The sequence below is a fragment of the Syngnathus acus genome, chromosome 6 (assembly GCF_901709675.1).
Source record: "Syngnathus acus chromosome 6, fSynAcu1.2, whole genome shotgun sequence".
In the NCBI taxonomy this organism is placed as follows: Eukaryota; Metazoa; Chordata; class Actinopteri; order Syngnathiformes; family Syngnathidae; genus Syngnathus; species Syngnathus acus.
The window spans coordinates 15,818,389-15,839,979 of record NC_051092.1 but is presented as its reverse complement, the minus strand read 5'-3'; the positions used below and the strand labels follow the sequence as shown (position 1 = coordinate 15,839,979).

The following is a 21,591-nucleotide window of genomic DNA, read 5'->3' as shown; positions in this document are numbered from 1 at the left end:
GTCTCTCAGAGGTGATGGTAAGGTGAAACACTGTCGGATCCAGAAGGAAGGCAGTGTTTACTTGCTTGGCACAACAACCGAGTTTGAGAGCCTTGTGGAGCTGGTAAACTACTTTAAGAAGAAGCCACTTTATCGCAAGACCAAGCTGCGATACCCAGTCACGCCTGACCTAGTGGCTCGCTTCAGCACAGTGAGTTTCTTATGAATTTAGATGAGGATGGGGAAAAATTGTTCAAACTGTCTCACTAATAACGTAATTGTCAAACTCATCTTTTGTTTTAGGCATTTTTGAAACATCTGCATTGGACTATGGAGAGTCATTTCCTGCAAAAATTTGACTTTGGCAAAAAAAAAAAACCAACAACATTGAGTTAGGACGTTATGTTATTAACATGATATAAGGGATGTCACTTAATCGATTAATTATTCTGCAAATTAACTCACTATGAAAATTAATACAATTAATCTTGAGTGGCAAGTCAATGCGTATGCACTTTTAAATTGGTCCAGTGAGAGACACGTAGGCTGAAATGATACGTCATTTCACTGCGCCATGAGACAAATGCAAACGTGTTACTGAGCATGTCCCCTCAAATAAAGTTTTGTTCTTTTCCGTTTTTTTCTGCAGTATACAAGTACAGCCCATTTACCATTTACCTTAGTCTCACATTCACGGATTCTAAGAACTATCACAAGATATTCCTCAGTGGGGTAGACAATGTCAGGCATTGTCCAGCAGACTGTAGCAGTGAGTGAACATGAGGCTAAGTGATTAACCAACTTACCTATTTCAGCTCTGGTGCAAGTTTAACAAATTTGTTTCTAACAAAAAAAAATGGTAAAACACACCTTTTTTACTGACTAACATGGACTGGACACACACAACTAACATCTCTTCTTTTTGGAATATGGACTAGAACAGGGGTGGCCAACCAGTCAGAGACTAAGAGCCACATTTTTTACTGTGTCATCGCAAAGAGCCACATCATACACATGAGCACACATGAACACCCCCCCCCCCCCACACACACACACACCCCTCTGCTCAGCCAAATTTATTGTGTGACATTATTATGTCACGCACCAACATGATAATGACAAATTGACTCCTACAGTACTAAAACCACAGACCAAAGACCACATTTTCAACAATGAACATTGTGTGCATTGTCTCACACAGACAAACTCTCAGTTCAACAAATTCCACAAACAAAAACATACGTTTTTTCACTTACTATGTGTGGCGGGACAGACCATTCGTTTTAGTTTGTCGTTTTCAGGAGACAAGATTTCAATAACGTCACTGAGGCATATTTTAACGAACTCCACTTCATTGTATGGCTTTTTAGCCCGTGCAATGTTCCAAGCCAGTTGAAACAATGCAAGTGTGACAGTCTCTGAGTGCTTCGTAATTTTTTTGAAAAACTGTACCTATTTTTCGGCCTGACTTTTCAAAGTCTCCAAACTTGTGCTTGCGAAATTCAGTCCCTTTTGCAAAGTCCTTATCGATATTGGCATGAAGTGAGTTGAAGTGGCGCTGACCATTTGAAGCTTTTAAATGCGCCAATGACGTCCGACATATCAGGCAGAATGGCTTGCCATAGCGTTCAACAAAAAACAACTTTAAGCTTTTCTGGACCTAATGGGCCCCCGTAGTCACAGTCGCCATTCATTAAAAAGCCAGCAAAACCAATCGCTCTGTTTGTCCCTCCTCCTTTGCGGGATTTCACCTCACGCACATGCGCGTTTGACCAAAATACCATATTGAACTCAAGCGAAGCAAATACGTACGAAAAATAAACACAAATGTTGATATGAACGTAAAAGAGCCGCATGAAACCAGCCAAAGAGCCTCATGCGGCTCGCGAGCCGCGGGTTGGCCACCACTGGACTAGAACTTCTCCAGCTCCTCCCCAGCCACGACCGCACCCATGGTCCCTCCACAGCCACAAGACTGTTCAGTTAAAACCATCATGTTATCTTTATCTTTTTCTGATTTGGCCGTTGTAGCCTCCTCTTGTGCTCTGTTCAAGTTAAGCTTTAACAGCTATTGCAATTTATAGTTGTTAGCTTTCTTTTCTCTGACCAGCAGTTAACTGCGCAGTTTTCTCTACATTTTATTGCATTGTGGGAGTAACAGCCCCCACACAACATGGCAGGCCACTGCCACGTTTCTGTCCTGCCATTAAAGCTGTAACATCTGAAATCCACCCCTGGGCTCCTTTGTTTAATTGAGGTAAATTGTCCACCAGTGCCTGTGTGTCCCGGACCCCCAAAGCGTCATACTGCCATCCCCCACCCAATTCATGCTCAGGCATTTGTAGAAAACATTAATTGTTAAACATTATTCTTAACATTTGAAACCTTTTTCTTACTCGCCACTTCTGCCTTTTGCCGTGCTTCCGTAATGCCATTCCAATCATCAGTGTCACTGTCACTATTGTAATAATCATTAATACGTCTGGCATCATCCAGGTTAAAAGTGATGACCATGTGGGTGTTTTCTTTGACCAGTCAGTGGATGGGGTGATCTGTCACCAAATTGTGAGGGGCCCGCTCACGGGTACCATAAAAAACTGGAGTGGATATTTGGCATTTTGGAATGGGCTTCGACCCTGCACCACCTGCCTCTGAGAAAGTTGTGTTGCGAGAATAGGTTTGCTATCTGGTCTGTGTTTCCTGGATTTCATCGGTGCCATCATACCGGGTGTCTCCTAAGTGGCAAGTGGGTATGGTGGTGGTGCCTAAGGGACATAAATGATTGTTAATTTGTTGGCAGAGTTGGATACAATGTTGTTTTGTCATTTAACCCTATTACTGTTTACCTGCATACTGCATTGGTCACAGGGTCTTGTTCTTCGTGGAGTTTTGCTAAAGCGGTGGCCTCCCATTGCCGTAAGATGCACATGACGTCTCGCTTCATCTCCTTTTCTATTTGTTACTTTGCTTCCCTTTTCTCTCTCCAAATTTGCTTTTCTAATATTATGTTTTCTGTCTCTGTGTCCACATTTCCTTCACGCCACGACACAATTCATCATGTATCTGCCTCTATGTTACCTTCTTATTTTGTGACTTACTATTTCTTTTTTGGAGCTTAACGCATTCTTTCTGCAACCTATCCTTCTTTCAATCTTTTTATACCAGATTAAACAAAACTTGAGACAAAATGTCTTAGTCATAGTCACAGAGGGCTGAGTTCGATTGAGCGAGGTGTGCCATCGTTTTAGAGGGCCCCAAAACTACACTATATGCACCAAAACGTCACGATGTTCCACTGCATCTGGTAGAACGCCAGTCTATGGCAAGGCATATCCAGAACATGCTAAACACCAATTGATCTTCGTTTTTGTACACCTAAATTTAGCGCAAACAATGTACAGATCTTCTGCTTACCTTATTTTAGAACTTCCGCTTACCTTATTTTGGCAGCCGCCGGCGTGGAAGAAGGAAAACAATCAATGCGTCTCTTACAACTAGAAGGTGGTGTCCTAACTGACCACAAACGAGGAGTTAACGTTCCTTAGCCATCACGCCAGGGTCACAAATTAAAGGCGTAAATAGCCACTGTATTTAAAGTGTACCTCTGGAAGTCCCACATTGAGGTCTTGCTGGGGGAAGGGGGCAATAATGTAAGGTTTGCTCAATATCTGGTGTCCCTAATTTTGTGTCCAGTATTTGTCAAAATAACCCCCCTCTCTACCCTTTAATTCACGGCGCCAAGTTGGAATGGATGACATCATGATGTTGACAGTGCTGCCCCTATCACCCACCTGCTATCGAGTGGATAGTCAGATTGCTTTGCTATGGATGGAAATGTTTTTCTTTTTCACTTATCGCATTTTTTCACTTATTAAAGTGACTTTATTAAGTCGTCATATGAGACAAAAAGTCCACTGCCTGTCAAGTAGGTCTCTGAGCAAGGTCATTGCTCCGGGCCACAGCTGTCATGAACCACGAAGGTAGTGAATCAGATTGACAAAGGATGACCCAGCCTTATACATTTCATAAAAAAGGCGTGTCTAAGTGTGTGTGTGTGTGTGTGTGTGTGTGTGTGTGTGTGTGTGTGTGTGTGTGTGTGTGTGTGTGTGTGTGTGTGTGTGTGTGTGTGTGTGTGTGCGTGTGTGTGTGTGTGTGTGCGCGTGTGCGTGTGCATGTGTGTGTGTGTGTTGCCAGCCATGGGTGAGTTGTGCACTTTTCAAGGACCAGATGTCAAATAAGGAGTTGTGTTGTCTTAACTCCGTGGGACTATTCGGGTGTAGAATTCAATGTCAGTTCTGTGGTCGCCTTCTCCCACGTGTCGGAAGCTTTTCATGTTGTTGACTAATAGTCCCTCTGCTGGTACCCACCACCTGCAGTCACTCTGTTGTTTTTCCAGAAATCCTCACAATGCCATTCACACTCATCAGGAAATGAAAGCTACATGGATTATTGCAAACACCAATGCATTTAACTTGTGTCCTTTTTATTCATCTAAATCAGTGGTCACCAAACTGCGGGCCGGATACGGCCCACGGGACCGTTTAATCCGGCCCGCCAACCCTGAACAAATTGTATTATTAAACTTTTTTTTTTGGTCATTTTGCCTGCAATGACTGCGTTTCCCCAGTAGATGGGGAAGCGCTCGCCTGCGCATTTACTACCGGAAGCCGTGTCAGAAAGCTCGGTGCACACTCACAAGTGCGTGTACGTACTCAGTAGTACGGACATGGCGCACTCGCGCTCTATTTGTATCAGTCCCGAATTTAGAGCGTGGGCTGTGACGACAGCATTCTTGTAATTCGCGCGCTGAGCTTTCAGATGCAGTTTTGCGCTAAAGCCACCCACAAACCTTCCCCTGGAATCCTTCCATTAAAATGAGTCGCCCAAGGAAAAGCAAGGTGGACACAGTGCCGAGCGTTTAAAAGAGAGTGGCCAATTTGGCTCGACGTACGCGACGTGACGTTCAGCCACATGAACGTCAACATCAAACCGTCACAGATCGAGGTAAACGGACCAACACCTCGGATCTCGCCTAAGAATTGCCACAACAAATTTTACTCCAGACTATGACGCACTAGCAAACTTTAACAAAAAAGACAGCGGTGTCTACAAGCCTACTGGAACCTACAAAAGGATTATAAGGAAGGAACACAAGAACTTTAAGAGACTGCTCATATGTGTCAGAGAGATTCTGCTCTGACAACTGAGCTGAACTTTTATCTGTTAAGATTGTGCATGGCACAACAGAAAGTTAATGTTCCATGGCTTTTTTTTCTATGAGGAACCCAGAGAGAGTTATTTAGTTATTATTTATTTCCTGTTTTTTCTGTGAAGAACTCAGAGAGGGTTATTTAGTTATTATTTATTTCATTAATAGTGTTATTATTTGTTTCCTGACTTTTTTTCTGTAAAGAACCTGGAAAGGGTTATTAAATAACCGTTATTTGGTTATATGTGGCTTTCTGGAAAACAATAAATTTTTTAAGCTCCCCTACGATCGTCACACTTTTTCTGTTACAAACTGACACCGGCCCCCCATCAGAGAAGGGAAAAGTTATGTGGCCCTCACAGGAAAAAGTTTGGGGACCCCTGATCTAAATGATAGCTGCGTAGCAAACAATGTAAGCCCTTTAGATGTGAATTACTTCAAAATTCCTTCAATTATCACTAGGGTTGCGAGTGAGGTTTATCTTATCCCATCTGACTTTGGGCAAAAGTTCGGGTACGCCTCAGACTAGTCGTTAGTCAATCAAAGGGCATACCTAAACACTCACATTCACACCATGCAGCAATTTAGAGTCTTCAGTTAACCTTATGCATAACCATGATTATGCATTGTAGCTCAGAATCAAACAGAACCTCAGTAATGTGAGGCAGGAGTGCTAACTTAATTCTAATTTATTCAGACTTTGTTTTAGCCTCTGCAAAGAATGGTACCTTACAATGTATTCTGTTTGACAGGATAACAGCACTGCTGCACTGTCCGAAATGAAGACCTATGTGGAACCCAATGAGATTGAGTCATCACTGGTATGTACTGGATTGCTAGTAATATTTTATTTTGTTGTTTTTGTATTATGCTTAACGCACTGTATGCTTATTGTGTGTTGTTTTTTGTCTACCTAAGCCAAAGAGTACTGTCAGGGCTGTTTATAGCTACCAGGCTACAAGGCCCGATGAACTCACCTTCGATAAAGACGCTTTGATACATAATGTGTCCAAAGACAATGATGGGTGGTGAGTCCGTCTTGCACACGGTTGTTTTTGACATGACCAAATACAAAACTACACAAAACAAAAAAAAACTTAAAAAAAACATTGTTCTTTACATTCTAGGTGGAAAGGAGACCATGGTGGAAAGGTGCAGCTTTTTTTCCCATCCAATTATGTTGAGGAAGTGTCCAGCAACACCAAACTTGATTTTAGACAACAGGTTTGAAAAAACCCCCCAAAAAAAACCATTTACCATAACTGGAGGTTTGGTGGTATAAAGACTAAATTTCTTGAGTGATTGTGATCTAACTACAGGATATAGAAGACAATCCCTTGGGTGAACTATGTAAGGGTGTGGTGGATATCTCTAAGTGTAACATACAAAACTGTGAGTATAATGTATTTTCCCTTCTAACACCATCTTAATGTACCATTCAAAACAATGAACATGACCACGTGATCCCGGAAAGGGACAGTGTTGGAAAATATCATTTTCTACACAAACTGGTTCAGCTCACAAAATCTAAAATTAACTTTTTGCAATTCATAGTTCAGAATTAGTATTTTTTTTAGCTAAGTTCATTGCTACAAAAATGAAACGTTCATAGTTCTTTTCTTCCCCCCAACACCCATTACCAACCCCCCACCCTGAAAAAAAAAGTTGCTGCGAGCTGTTACTCTTCGGCATATTGCCATTTCTTGATTGTTTTCCCACATTCCATCAGACAAAAATCCAGGTGATGCTATCACCGTACAATCTCAAATACATGAGAAAACTGCTTGAATTGTCCTTTTCTGTAATGCATTGAAACAAAAACACAACTGTGGTCCGAAATGTGCAAACAAAAACAATCTGCTGTAGGTGTCGGAGTTAAAGGTAGGAAACTAAGGACGTACAAATGAAGTGCAAAACATTTAAAGTAGCATTATATTTGCTTTGACTCACTTAATTTGGTTGTGACTGTATTATTACTTAGCTTGTTTGACCAAAGAACCAGAAAACCTTTAGGACTTGGGACATAAAAGTGCTACGGTAAAGGTGCAAAGCCCAAATGAATTGTGATGAGAAAGATAGGACAACCAAATGCGTCACAGTACTCTTGTTTATTGAATAAAGGGGAAGTGGATCACAGGGGTTGGAGAGGAGCGGATGCGTCAGCAAAGCTGGCAAGGGCGGAGCAGGCTTGTGGTCGGGGACAGGCAGAAAGTCGTACCTGGGCAGAGAACGAAAAACACAAGCAGGTAGGGCGTAGGCAAAACTTGCGGTTGAATAACGGGCAAAGGGTCAGGCCAGGCAGAAGTCATACTCGGGTCGAGTAACAGGTAAACGGGCTAGGTCAGCAACGTGAGTCAGTTTGGCGAAGGCAGACAACAGATAAGACGGGATAGCAACGTGGGACAAACTGACAGTGAGGGCTGGGTGTGCTGGAGTTTATATAAAGCGGCCAATGAGCTGGGAGCTGGTGCGAAAATGGTGGGCAATCAAAAACAGACCAGTGCACGGACGCACTCTTTTCACAATTTCCAAAGCAGTCTACATTGTATCTTATTAGCGGTTTTTCCGTTTAAAAAAATACTGGAAGGCAGGTCATCGTTCGAAAAACAAAACGTACAGTAGATTGGTGAATCACACTTCTCAGTGTTCACTTGTCTTTCTTGGTCTCTGAGCTTTTCTCCTTTTCTCCAGTGACTAAATAATGATGCCTGACAGGACGGGAGGGACAAGAGAGAAGCGCTGTCCAGGGAACTGATAATGCGATTGCATGGCATAAATAAACCAAAAAACAATCAACAATATCATTGAGTAATTTGGAGTCCAACACCATTGAGAGCACTACAACTACTCATAATATTCTTGAATGCTCTCATAGGATGATACATTTTCATTTGTGTCTGACAAGAAAGGATGAGTGGGGCTGCTCATCGAGCTGCTGAGTACATCGAGTGAAGTGTCATTGCGCTTTTTCCCCTTCTCCAAGCACACATCGCATTTTGATAAGGCACGTGCCATGTAGGTGGCTGGGGTTACAAAATACTCCCCCGCCTGATTAAGCCTTGTTTACAGTCTGCCTAGCAAGGTTTTCTTTTGTAGGCTAAGAAGAAAAAATGAACAGGCCTTCAAAAATCGTTGATTGGCCCCAAAATGAGCCAGAAGCAAAAAATGCGCTACGTTTAGTTCACGTTCGTCCAAAATACTATGAGGTACAACACTGGTACAACACAAACATAGCAAATCGCAAATTTGCCAGAGTAATGACTACTGCATGTGTAACAAATCCAATGAATGCACTTACTTGAGGAAATACTAGAAATAGTTTGGATAGAAAATCTTCTTGCACTTCTGCTGAAGAAATTAAAAAAATCTGCATACTGTCCCTTTAATCTGGGCCATTAAAAAATTCTTCTATTTCAAAGTGACAATTGTAAAACATTACAAAATAATCAATTCATCAGGAATATAACAAATGATCAAGAATAAATTAACATTGTCTAGACTAAAGAATGCTGTGACATTGAATTCTGTCCTCTCTCTTTTCAGTGAAAAACGGTAAAAACGGAAAGCTACATGTTCTTACTCTGCAGAACATGGAGCAAGACAGCCTGCAATTTGACTTGGCCGCAGACTCTTTGGAGGAGCTTTTTGAATGGTACAAGGTGGCTTGGGGCATCACTCAGAGAGAAATGAGAAAGCAATTCAGTAGAGAACAAGAGGCAAGTATTTGCTTTTAAAATATTTAAATGATTAATGTTAAATTATTAATAGTTACTTTTAAGCACCCCCCTCTCATTTGCACTGCAATGATAGAATTTGCTTTTCTTGTTCTGTACATGACATCTGTAGCACAGATAAATAACTATAGTGCTATAGCGTTGTTGTTTTTATTATTTTAATCAATATATAAATATGTTTCACAGTGACAACTATTAAAGCAGGTACCGTATTTTCCGCCCTAAAAGGCGCACCGGGTTATAAGGCGCACCTTCAATGAACGGCCCATTTTAAAACTTTGTCCATATATAAGGCGCACCGGCTTATAAGGCGCATAAAATAGAAGCTATACTGCATCAAACTGAGGTTGACTAGGGTTGCGGTATGCATCCACTAGCCAATAACCAACGAGCCCTCTATAAACAATCGCGTTTCTCAAACGATCTCCTATAAAATGATCAGAACTGACTAAAGTTCGATCTAACGCATTGGTACTACTTACCTATGTTTCCCTTCCATATCGATCCGTAGATTTACTCGAAACATTAACAGAGCAGCCTATTTTGACATGAAATAGCCTGGTACGTATAGCAGCTATCGCAATAGCATTAGCCATCCGCAAAGTCTCACGAGCCTCAGCGAAGTGTAAACAATCGCGTTTCTCAAACGATCTCCTATAAAATGATCGGAACTGACTAAAGTTCGATCCAACGCATTGGTACTACTTACCTATGTTTCCCTTCCATATCGATCCGTAGATTTACTCGAAACATTAACAGAGCAGCCTATTTTGACATGAAATAGCCTGGTACGTATAGCAGCTATCGCAATAGCATTAGCCATCCGCAAAGTCTCACGAGCCTCACCTCGCAATCTCCCATGAGCCTCAGCAAAGTGTAAACAATCGCGTTTCTCAAACGATCTCCTATAAAATGATCGGAACTGACTAAAGTTCGATCCAACGCATTGGTACTACTTACCTATGTTTCCCTTCCATATCGATCCGTAGATTTACTCGAAACATTAACAGAGCAGCCTATTTTGACATGAAATAGCCTGGTACGTATAGCAGCTATCGCAATAGCATTAGCCATCCGCAAAGTCTCACGAGCCTCACCTCGCAATCTCCCATGAGCCTCAGCAAAGTGTAAACAATCGCGTTTCTCAAACGATCTCCTATAAAATGATCGGAACTGACTAAAGTTCGATCTAACGCATTGGTACTACTTACCTATGTTTCCCTTCCATATCGATCCGTAGATTTACTCGAAACATTAACAGAGCAGCCTATTTTGACATGAAATAGCCTGGTACGTATAGCAGCTATCGCAATAGCATTAGCCATCCGCAAAGTCTCACGAGCCTCACCTCGCAATCTCCCATGAGCCTCAGCAAAGTGTAAACAATCGCGTTTCTCAAACGATCTCCTATAAAATGATCGGAACTGACTAAAGTTCGATCCAACGCATTTGTACTACTTACCTATGTTTCCCTTCCATGTCGATCCGTAGATTTACTCGAAACATTAACAGAGCAGCCTATTTTGACATGAAATAGCCTGGTACGTATAGCAGCTATCGCAATAGCATTAGCCATCCGCAAAGTCTCACGAGCCTCACCTCGCAATCTCCCATGAGCCTCAGCAAAGTGTAAACAATCGCGTTTCTCAAACGATCTCCTATAAAATGATCGGAACTGACTAAAGTTCGATCCAACGCATTTGTACTACTTACCTATGTTTCCCTTCCATATCGATCCGTAGATTTACTCGAAACATTAACAGAGCAGCCTATTTTGACATGAAATAGCCTGGTACGTATAGCAGCTATCGCAATAGCATTAGCCATCCGCAAAGTCTCACGAGCCTCACCTCGCAATCTCCCATGAGCCTCAGCAAAGTGTAAACAATCGCGTTTCTCAAACGATCTCCTATAAAATGATCGGAACTGACTAAAGTTCGATCTAACGCATTGGTACTACTTACCTATGTTTCCCTTCCATATCGATCCGTAGATTTACTCGAAACATTAACAGAGCAGCCTATTTTGACAGGAAATAGCCTCGCGGGTACAACAGCTATTCGGTGACGCCCCCTGACTACAGTTGCCGTAATGCTGGGAAGCGATGCGACCTTGTAATTTATTAGTCGTACTAAAACGTACTGAAACATTTTGGCAGAGCACTGTGTACAACCAGTATGGATCAACAAATTCATCAGTTAATCCATATATAAGGCGCACTGGCCTATAAGGCGCACTGTCGGCTTTTGAGAAAATTTTAGGTTTTTAGGTGCGCCTTTTAGGGCGGAAATACGGTAATCATTTACATCATGAACTTTTTAAACTGTTCCTGTGGTGCTCAGAAGGAAATGTATATTTATGAAGAAAAACTGTATCTCCACATTTTCGGTTATGCTGGTTGTACTAAAAGCTTACAATACTGTAAGCAATACTAAACTAATACAATACTGCAAGCTTACAATAACTCGCCAAACCTATTTGTCAAGACGCCCTAGCCAAAGGGGAGCTGTGATGCAGTTGTCTTGGCTGTCTTGAATCACACTTCGCTGAATTTCGCTTCACTTCTTTAGCATCAGCATACAATGTGGGGATGTCTTTGTGAAGTGCGATTGAGTAGCTCACGTCTCGGTTCCAGTGTTGCTAGATTCAAATAAATTCGGCAATATAAATTGGCTGCGGGTGTGGACCAGCGCCTGGCTGCATGGACAACGGACTTCCTCACCGACCGGCCGCAGTATGTGAGGTTACATCGCTGTGTGTCCGACGTGGTGCGCTGCAGCACAGGTGTCCCCCAGGGTACGGTGCTCTCTCCTTTCCTTTTCACCCTGTTCACTTCAGACTTTACCCACGACACTGCTCACTGCCACATCCAGAAGTTCTCCGACGACACGGCCATTGTTGGATATGTCTTGGAGGGGAACGATCTGGAATATAGGACGGTCATCAAGGACTTTGTCAGCTGGTGTGAGCTCAACCAGCTTCAACTGAACACCAGCAAGACGAAGGAGTTGATTGTGAGCTTCGGGAGGACAGCACCCATCTTCACTCCGGTGAACATCCAGGGATCGGACATTGAGGTAGTGGAGAACTACAAATTCCTGGGTGTTCGCCTTAACAACAAACTGGACTGGACTGATCACACCCACGCCCTGTACAAAAAGGGCCAGAGTCGCCTCCACCTGCTGAGGAGACTGGGGTCCTTCGGTGTGTGCAGGGCTCTCCTCCGGACCTTCTATGACTCTGTGGTGGCCTCAGCTATTCTCTACGCTGTGGTCTGCTGGGGTGGGGGTAGTACTGACCGGGACAGGGGGAGACTGAATAAGATGGTCAGAAGAGCGAGCTCTATCCTGGGCTGTCCCCTGGACTCCATTGAGGTTGTGGGTGAGAGGACGACGTTGATTAAGCTCAAATCCATCATAGACAACACCTCTCACCCCTTCCATGAGATTGTGCGGTCCCTGAGCAGCTCCTTTAGCGGCAGACTTTTGCACCTTCGGTGTAGGAAGGAACGGTTCCGCAGGTCCTTCATTCCCTCTGCTGTCAGACTTTACAACATGCATGCCACCTGATAAAATGATTGTGTTTCGTCTCTGCTAGCAGCACTTGTGTTTGTCCTTGTCTGTGATTTACCCTTTTTTGTAATTCTGGCACTTGTTTTATTCTTGCACTCGTATTATTCTTGCACTCATGCACTGCTGTGACAAGTGAATTTCCCCGCTGTGGGATGAATAAAGTTCTATCATCATCATCATCAATAGACCTGCTGATACTCCGTGATCTCGGCGACCTGAAGAAGCGTCTTTGGGTTTTTGAAAAGCGCTATACAAATTTAATGAATTATTATTATTATTAAGAAGGTCTCCACTGTAGTGATTGTCGCCGGACTGGTTTTGGTTTTATTATAACCTTTGTTGGAAAATGTTACCGGATAGAAGGCGAGGACCTTCCACCTTGCATCAACCATTACTAATTACCTGTGTCCAACTTCTTTAACGCATGTTTGTTTTTCTTCTAAGGACAAAGATAGCCACACAAATCAGATTCACACCGGATTAGTTAAATATAATCGAATTAAATTATATTAATTCTGCGTTCAGGAAAAAGGTTTACAAAACAGAGCTGGGCTTCTCCTCCGACAATCCCCCAATGCAATTTCAGGGAAAAAAAAGCAGTAACGAAGTTCTTGGAAGTGCTCATTTTGAGTCGAGTCGAGTTGCGTTGCACACGTAGGTGGGCGCGTGTATAATGACAGCTGTTTCCGTAGGGGTGGGGGCAAGTTTGATGAGAGCTGAATCCATGGGAGTGGAGGCAAGTTCGATGAGAGCTGATTCCATGGGAGTGGGGGCAAGTTCGATGAGAGCTGATTTCATGGGAATGGGGGCGAGTTCGATAAGAGCTACTTCCATGGTGATGGATGCGGTGGGGGGCAGATTCGGTGTTGGGGTGTAGGGTTGATTCAATGGAGGCTGTTTTCCTCCCACGGCTTTCATTCTTTTGGCCTTGGCGACCATCCTTTAGCCGAATTCTTGGTTATCCTTCTCCTGCTTTCCTCTCCGGCTCCTCTGCCTGTTTTGTCTCAAGGTACCGCCACTTTCATTTTCCATCGACCCTTGCATCTTCTCAGCATCCACGCAATCATTTTACGCACATCCAGTCCACATCTTGCCAATTTTGCCATTCTCTATGCGGACATGAACATTTTCTACAGACTTGTAAGGACATAAAAGTTTGACTTATTAATTGGAACATAAACTGTGAGCTAGGAGACGATCTATTATCTATGCGGTGCTTCGCAATTGTTAGTACGCCAGCCATCAATATTTTCTTCCTGTTTATCCATTTCGTTTTGCTCCTGACATTTCATGTATTTATTTATTCTTTTGCACATTATCAGTTAACCATGCTTCCAACCAATACTTTCATTGTTGGGCAAAACATTTCTTGCCGTCCAAAACATTCTCAAGTGATCCATGACATTAAGCGTTAGGCAACACATGAAATAGCATCCAGCATTTGGCAAAACAGGATATACTCAAGCATAAAGGAATTTTAGACGCCCTTGGCAGTGTCAATAGTTTAGTAAAAACATCAGGCATGCATTGAACAGTTTAAAAGGTCATTAAGCTATTCATGTAATATACCAAAAAACATTTATTTCAAAGTGCCCAAAAATAAATTTCAGACCATGAAGTTATTATTAAAACATTTCTCTTTACCACTTAGACTATTACACGTCAAAAAATGTCTAGTTATGTTTTCTTTTAAACAGAAAAAAAATTCTTTATTAATTTGGTGTGTAAGCAGGATTGTATGCTTAGTATGTACCTTAATCAATGAGGTGTGAGCATATCTGTTTTTGTAGCTAGCAGGGACTTTTTAGACTCCATTTCCTTCACATTTACTGTTTACTGTGATAGCGAAAGAAGTGGATTTGTAGATAGATTCATAGTGTTGCCATTAGATTTTAATGTTGAAAAACACTTCTTGCAGATTATATATTCGTTATCCAGTATTATTCAGTCATCTGTGTCGTAAATTCCAAAGAGTCTCCACAATTTTGAGTAAAAACCCTCTGGTTGAGCCTTTGCGTCTGCTCTTCTTCGCCAGCCACTGCTTCCACCTATTTTACCTCTATTTACGGGAATAGCGACCCCACAAACAGAGCAGAAGAGATTAAGTACTGAAAACAGGGTACATTTATTATGTTTGTGTGTTGTTTGCATATATTGTGAATGTGGCAATAAAGTTGTGGCCATTAAGTCTTCAAAAGTTATTTGTTGGTATGTACGTACCGTATTTATTCTACTGTATTTTTCGGACTAAAAGTCGCTCCGGAATATAGGTCGCATTAGCCATAAAATGCACAATAACGTGAAAAAAAACATATATAAGTCGCTCCAGAGTATAAATCCCATTTTGGGGGAAATTTATTAGACAAAATCCAACACCAAGAACAGACATGAACGAGCAACAACAGGCTAAATGATAGGTATGCTAACGTGACATAAACACAAACGAAGAGCTGAGAACGGGCCTAACGTAACATTCAGAGTTATTCAAATAACTATTACATAAATAACACGTTTATAAAACCATCTGTGTCACTCCAATTCATTAAATCCGTCGATCGTCCTTTATGTTAACAATGCCGGCCGGCTGCGCGCCGCTGACGGCGCTTGCACATCAAAATATTCCACAGGCCCATATAACGATATATAAATTATATATCAAATCAAATCGATCTTCTGCCCTCTGGGAAGAGGTACAGGAGCCTGCGCTCCCGCACCACCAGACTCACCAGACTTGTTCTTTGTTGGCGCCGCGGTAGTGGCGACATGTTTGCAGCAGCTCCGTCGACTCGTCTGTATATTGTCTCGTTTTATATGTTTTTTGGACTATTTTTACCGGGCAGAAACATGTTTGCAAAAACAGTGAGGCTGGCCCTTTTATTTTTCCTATTTTTCACCTGGTTCATCACCCCAGCAACCACCGAAGCAGGGAGTAAACGCTCCATTGTTTACACCCGTGGTCAGCTGTTAGCCCTCTGTAGCCAAGGGAAGCTAACCGGCTACAAGCCCGATGTTTCCCCCGAGCTGAAGAAGAGGAAAAGAGGACAACGCTCGGGTGTTATGTGCCGGAAAAAGAAACGCCGCTTCAAGCCCACACTCCCCACCATCATCACCGGGAATGTGAGATCCATCTGTAATAAGATTGATGAGCTAACGGCGCTGGCACGGCACCAACGGGAATACAGGGAATGCAGCATGCTGCTGTTCACGGAGACCTGGCTAACGGAGCAAACACCGGACTCTGCCGTCGCTCTGGACGGATTTAACCTGATAAGGGCAGACAGGACACGAGAGAGCGTTAAGAGGAGAGGAGGGGGGCTTGCTGTGTTTGTGAACGATAGATGGTGTAACCCTGGGCACATCACTATCAAAGAGCAACTCTGCAGCGCGGACATTGAGCTGCTAGCCGTTAGCTTGAGGCCACACTACCTGCCGCGGGAACTCTCGCACGTTATCGCGATAACTGCGTATGTTCCCCCTAATGCTAATGCCGACGCAGCCCGCGATGTCCTGCACAGCAGTATAAGCAGGCTGCAAACACAGCATCCACATGCCCTCCTCCTTATTACCGGGGAGTTCAATCATGCCTCTCCTTCATCCACACTTCCAACTTTCAGCCAATATGTCACCTGCAGCACCAGAGGAAATAAAACACTGGACCTTTTTTATGCCAACCTTAAGGAGGCATATTCATCATCCCCCCCCTTGGAAGATCTGATCACGATCTGATCCACCTTCTCCCCCTGTATCAGCCTCTGGTGCACAGGCAACCAGCAGTCACCCACACCAGACAGATCTGGTCTGAAGAATCTCTGGAGACTCTTCAGGACTGTTTTGAGACCACGGTGTGGGACGTGTTCTGTGAGGACTACGGGGACGACATCGATGGTCTCACCAGCTGTGTCACAGACTACATTAACTTTTGTGTAGACCCCACCATACCCACCAAAACAGTCAGAGTTTTTGCAAACAGCAAACCTTGGATCACCCCTGAGATTAAAGACCTGCTCAGGGACAAAAGGAGGGTCTTTAAATCAGGAGACAGGGACCTGCTGAAGATGGTGCAGAGGGACTTGAGGAAGAAGATCAGGGAGGGGAAGAGCAACTACAGGAGGAGGATGGAAGACCAACTGCAGCGGGACGACGTCAGCGGGGTCTGGAGGAGCCTGAACACCATCTCAGGACGTAGCAACTCCAGACCTGCGCTGGACAGGGATCAGGAGTGGGTGAATGACCTGAACCGGTTCTTCAACCGGTTTGAACAACCATCCACTCCTCCCCCCACCCACCCAGCCCTGCTGCACTTTCCCCCGACTGGAGCCTCTTCTGCTCCGAGGACTCTCACCTCAACCCCGCCCCCTGCTACCTCCCCTCCAAAACCCCCCAGCCCACTCTCAACTCCACCGAACCCACCAACCATCCCCCCTGCAACCCACCCCACCCCCACCCAGCATGGTGCTCTCCACAGCCCAGGTGGAGAGAGGACTGGCCAGGCTCAAGGTGAAGAAGGCGACGGGTCCAGATGGCATCACCTCCAGGCTGCTCAGATCCTGCTCCGGGCAACTGTGCAGGATTGTGGAGCACATGTTCAACATGAGCCTGAGGCTGCACAGGGTACCACAGCTGTGGAAGACGTCCTGCATGGTACCGGTGCCCAAGTCATCTCGCCCCAGTGACTTCAACCACTACCGGCCGGTGGCCCTGACATCCCACCTGGCGAAGACCCTGGAGAGGCTGGTCCTCCACCACCTGCGCCCCCTGGTGAGCTCCTCCGCCGACCCCCTGCAGTTCGCCTACCGGCCGAGCATCGGGGTTGAGGACGCCGTCATCTTCCTCATGCAGAGGTCCCTGGCCCACCTGGAGCGGGCTGGAAGCACTGTGAGAATCATGTTTTATGATTTCTCCAGTGCCTTCAACACCATCCAGCCAGAACTGCTGGGGAACAAACTGCACCATGTTGGAGTCTGCCAGCAGCTGACATCATGGGTCCTGGACTTCCTCACAAACAGACCACAGTTTGTGAGGACAGGAGGCCGTGTGTCTGACACGGTGGTCTGCAGCACAGGAACTCCACTGGGGACCGTCCTGGCCCCCCTCCTCTTCACCATCTACACAGCTGACTTCACCCACCACACATCAACCTGCCACCTCCAGAGGTTCTTGGACGACTCCGCCATCGTCTGTCTCATTAACGACGGAGACGAGACGGAGTACCGAGGACTGAATCACAGATTCGTGGACTGGTGCCAGCGGAACCGCCTCCAGATTAACTCTGGAAAAACAAAGGAGCTGGTGGTGGACTTCCGCCGGCGCAAAGTCCCCCCCTCGCCGGTGAACATCCAGGGAACGGACGTAGAGATTGTGGACTCTTACAAGTACCTGGGTGTTCACCTGAACAATAAACTGGACTGGACTGGTAACACTCAGGCCCTATACAAGAAGGGCCAGAGCAGACTCCACCTGCTGCGCAGACTGAGGTCTTCGGAGTGAGGGACGGCCTCCTAAGGACCTTCTACGACTCTTTGGTGGCGTCCGCCATTTTTTATGGGGTGGTCTGCTGGAGCAGCGTCATCACTGCAGCGGAGAGGAAGAGGCTGGACAAGGTGGTGGAAGAAAGCCGTCTCTGTCCTGGGCTGCAGTCTGGACCGGGTGGAGGTGGTGGGGGAGAGGAGGATGGTGGCTAAGCTGTCCTCCATCATGGACAACGTCTCCCACCCCCTTCATGAGACTGTCAGGGCCCTGGAGAGCTCCATCAGTGACCGGCTTCGTCACCCACGATGCACCACCGAGAGGCATCCCAGGTCCTTCCTCCCTGCTGCCATCAGACTGTATAACCAGGCTAATCACTGTAGCTAACGGACAATAATTACGTGCAATAATAACGTGCAATAACCGTATGTGCAATAATATGTGCAATATCGGTCTACCTCATACTCTTTTCATCTGCTTTTTTTGCACTGTTTTTTTCTTCTTTTGCACTATTTTTTTATCTAATACTTTTTTTATCTCCACTGTATATTGTGTATTGTGTATATGCTGTCCATATTTTTTTTAATTATATATATCTCTTACTTTTTTTAAATCTTTTATCCCCTTCCCCGCATGCGTGTGTGTGTATATGTTAAGTGTACTGCTGCTTACACAAGAGTGTGGGAATAATAAAGGATTATCTTATCTTATCTTATCTTACCAACAGCTTCATTCTCCAGGCTGTTAGGATCCTGAACTCTCTCCCCCTTCTGCGTAGCGTCCTGTACTTTTGCGCTATATTCTGACTGTCTGTTGTATGCACACTTGCTCCATTTTTGCTCCTCTTATTTATTGTTATTTGTTTATTTATTATTTATTCATCACTCTTATTTATTCATTGTTTGTGCCTTCTTGTTTTTATTTTTTTGTGTTGTTTATTTGTATGTATATTGTGTACTATGTCTTGTCACCGTGGGATAGTGGGAACGTAATTTTGATTTCTTTGTGTCTTGGCATGTGAAGAAATTGACAATAAAGCAGACTTTGACTTTGACTTTGAAATAACTATTATATAAGCAATAATATTATCAAACCATCTGTGTCACTCCAAATCATTAAATCCATCGATCAAATTCCTCGCCCTTTGTCAACAACGCCGCGCGTGCGCCCTGACGTCAGCCTCGTCGTTATTCCACAGATCTAGTATATAACTATATTGTAGCGTTAACAAAGTACAAGGAAAGACGTGGGTTTGGTAAACGGCTCTTTATTTAACAAAACAAGAGTTCAACAAGCCAACAACTACTGAACTGTAACGATAGAAACATATACAAGTTGCTACACGAAATAAAATATATCAAATAACTATAACATAAATAGTTCACCGCCACACAGCCCCAAGCACCGGCGCCGACTTCCAGGCGTGTGGCGGCGTGGACTTCCATCCCCGGAGGTGGCACTTCCAGCCACGGAGGTGGAAAAGAGCTCCATAGAATAGGACCGGGCGTGCGTAAAAGCCATGTCTGAGCCCCATCCACCGTCCCCGGACAGCCACCGGGCCGAGCGCCGGCCCCCGACTTCCATCCACGGAGGTGAAAGAGAGCCCCGTAGAGTAGGACCGGGCGGCATGCGTAAAAGCCATGTCCGAGCCCCATCCACCGTCCCCGGACAGCCACCCGGCCGAGCGCCGGCCCCCGACTTCCATCCACGGAGGTGAAAGAGAGCTCCGTAGAGTAGAACCGGGCGTGCGTAAAAGCCATAACAGTTTTTCAAACCTTCTGTGTCACTCCAAATCATTAAATCCTTCAAACTCTTCGTTCTCCGTGTCACTTACAAACAAAGCCGCTAATGATGCCGGTAGTACGTGGGGCCCTTCGTCTTCTTCGTCATCCCATGATCGAATATTTGTCATTTATGTAAACAACCGCCGCGTGCTGACGTCACTTGAAATTCAAATTACAGTAATCCCTTGCTACATCGCGGTTCGTTTATCGCGGTTTCACTTTTTTTTTTCTTTTTTTTTATTTTGAAAATTTGTGAAAAACTTCACATATAAGTGGCTCCTCTGTATAAGTCAAAGTCAAAAGTCAAAGTCAAAGTCAGCTTTATTGTCAATCCCTTCATATGTCAAGACACACAAAGAAACCGAAATTCCGTTTCCTCCATCCCACGGTGACGAGACATACAAGTAGGCGACACAATACAAAAACAAGAAGGCACAACCATAAATAATAAATAATAAATAAATAAAATAAAATGAGCGATGAATAAAAACAGACCAATAACCCATTGAACATGAGGGGCAAAACCGAGCCAGTGAGCATACAGCAAGAACAGGACGCTACGCTGAAAGGGGGAGCGAGTTCAGGATCCTAACAGCCTGGAGTACGAAGCTGTTGGAAAGTCTGGTGGTGCGGGAGCGCAGGCTCCTGTACCGCCTCCCAGAGGGCAGAAGCTCAAACAAAGAGTGAGCGGGGTGACTCACATCCCTCACAATCTTGGTCGCCTTGCGGGTGAGATGGGAGGTGTAAATGTCCTTCAAGGAGGGGAGAGAAGCACCAATAGTCTTACTAGCCGTTTTCACAATGCGCTGCAGGGCCTTCAAGTCTTGGTCAGTGCAGCTGCCACCCCAGACAGCAATACTGCTGGAGAGGACGCTCTCAATGGTGCCGCGGTAAAAAGTAGTCATGACGGCCGGAGGAGTCCCCGCTCGCCTGAGTTTCCGAAGGAAGTACAGGCGGCGCTGGGCCTTCTTCGCCAGCGACGCGGTGTTGGTGGACCAGGAGAGATCCTCACTGATGTGCACCCCCAGGAACCTGGCGCTGCTCACTCTCTCCACCACAGCACCGTCGATGGTCAGCGGCAGGTGTTGGGCGTGACCCTTCCGGAAGTCAACGACAATCTCCTTGGTCTTGTCGACGTTCAGCAGGAGGTTGTTGTCCCTGCACCACGCGGTCAGAAGGTCAACCTCCAGCCTGTACTGAGTCTCGTCTCCCTTGGTGATGAGACCCACCAGAGTCGTCTCGTCAGCAAACTTCACTATGCGGTTCCCGCTGCAGGTGGCAGCGCAGTCATGCGTCAGGAGGGTGAAGAGCAGCGGACTGAGCACGCAGCCTTGGGGGGCCCCTGTGCTCAGCGTGATGCTGGCGGAGATCTTGTCGCCAACACGTACCACCTGTGGCCTCTGGCAGAGGAAGTCCAGTAGCCAGTTGCAGAGGCTGGTACTGAGGCCCAGCTTGTCAAGTTTGCTGATGAGACGCTGCGGCACAATGGTGTTGAAGGCAGAACTGAAGTCCACAAACAGCAACCTCACATACGAGTCCTTCCCCTCCAGGTGGGTGAGGGCCGAGTGGAGGGCAGAGCAGATGGCATCCTCAGAGGACCGTTTGGCTCGGTACGCAAACTGGAAGGGGTCAATGGTGGGGGGGAGAACTGACCGGATGTGCTCCAAGACAAGCCGCTCAAAGCACTTCATGACGATGGGCGTAAGTGCCACGGGGCGGTAGTCATTGAAGCAGGACGGAGCAGGCTTCTTCGGCACAGGTACGATGGTGGCTGCTTTGAAACTCGACGGGACGATGGCCTGCTGCAGGGAAGTGTTAAAGATGTCCGTGAAGACACCCGTCAGCTC

At 45.2% G+C, this 21,591-nt stretch overlaps 1 protein-coding gene across 4 annotated transcripts in view; it reads left to right on the top strand.

The window, feature by feature from the left end:
• LOC119123981 (1-phosphatidylinositol 4,5-bisphosphate phosphodiesterase gamma-2-like) overlaps positions 1 to 21,591 on the top strand; it is a 168,650-nt gene that overhangs the window by 105,101 nt on the left and 41,958 nt on the right. For all 4 annotated transcript variants that reach the window (XR_005098154.1, XM_037253489.1, XM_037253488.1 and 1 more), the window contains 6 exons: positions 10 to 190; positions 5,941 to 6,009; positions 6,107 to 6,216; positions 6,316 to 6,412; positions 6,508 to 6,580; positions 8,732 to 8,904. Coding sequence is in view for 3 of the 4 variants with exons in the window: in XM_037253489.1 (XP_037109384.1) it covers positions 10 to 190; positions 5,941 to 6,009; positions 6,107 to 6,216; positions 6,316 to 6,412; positions 6,508 to 6,580; positions 8,732 to 8,904 (703 nt within the window). In the remaining variant the exon portion in view is untranslated. The remainder of the gene's footprint in view (positions 1 to 9; positions 191 to 5,940; positions 6,010 to 6,106; positions 6,217 to 6,315; positions 6,413 to 6,507; positions 6,581 to 8,731; positions 8,905 to 21,591) is intronic.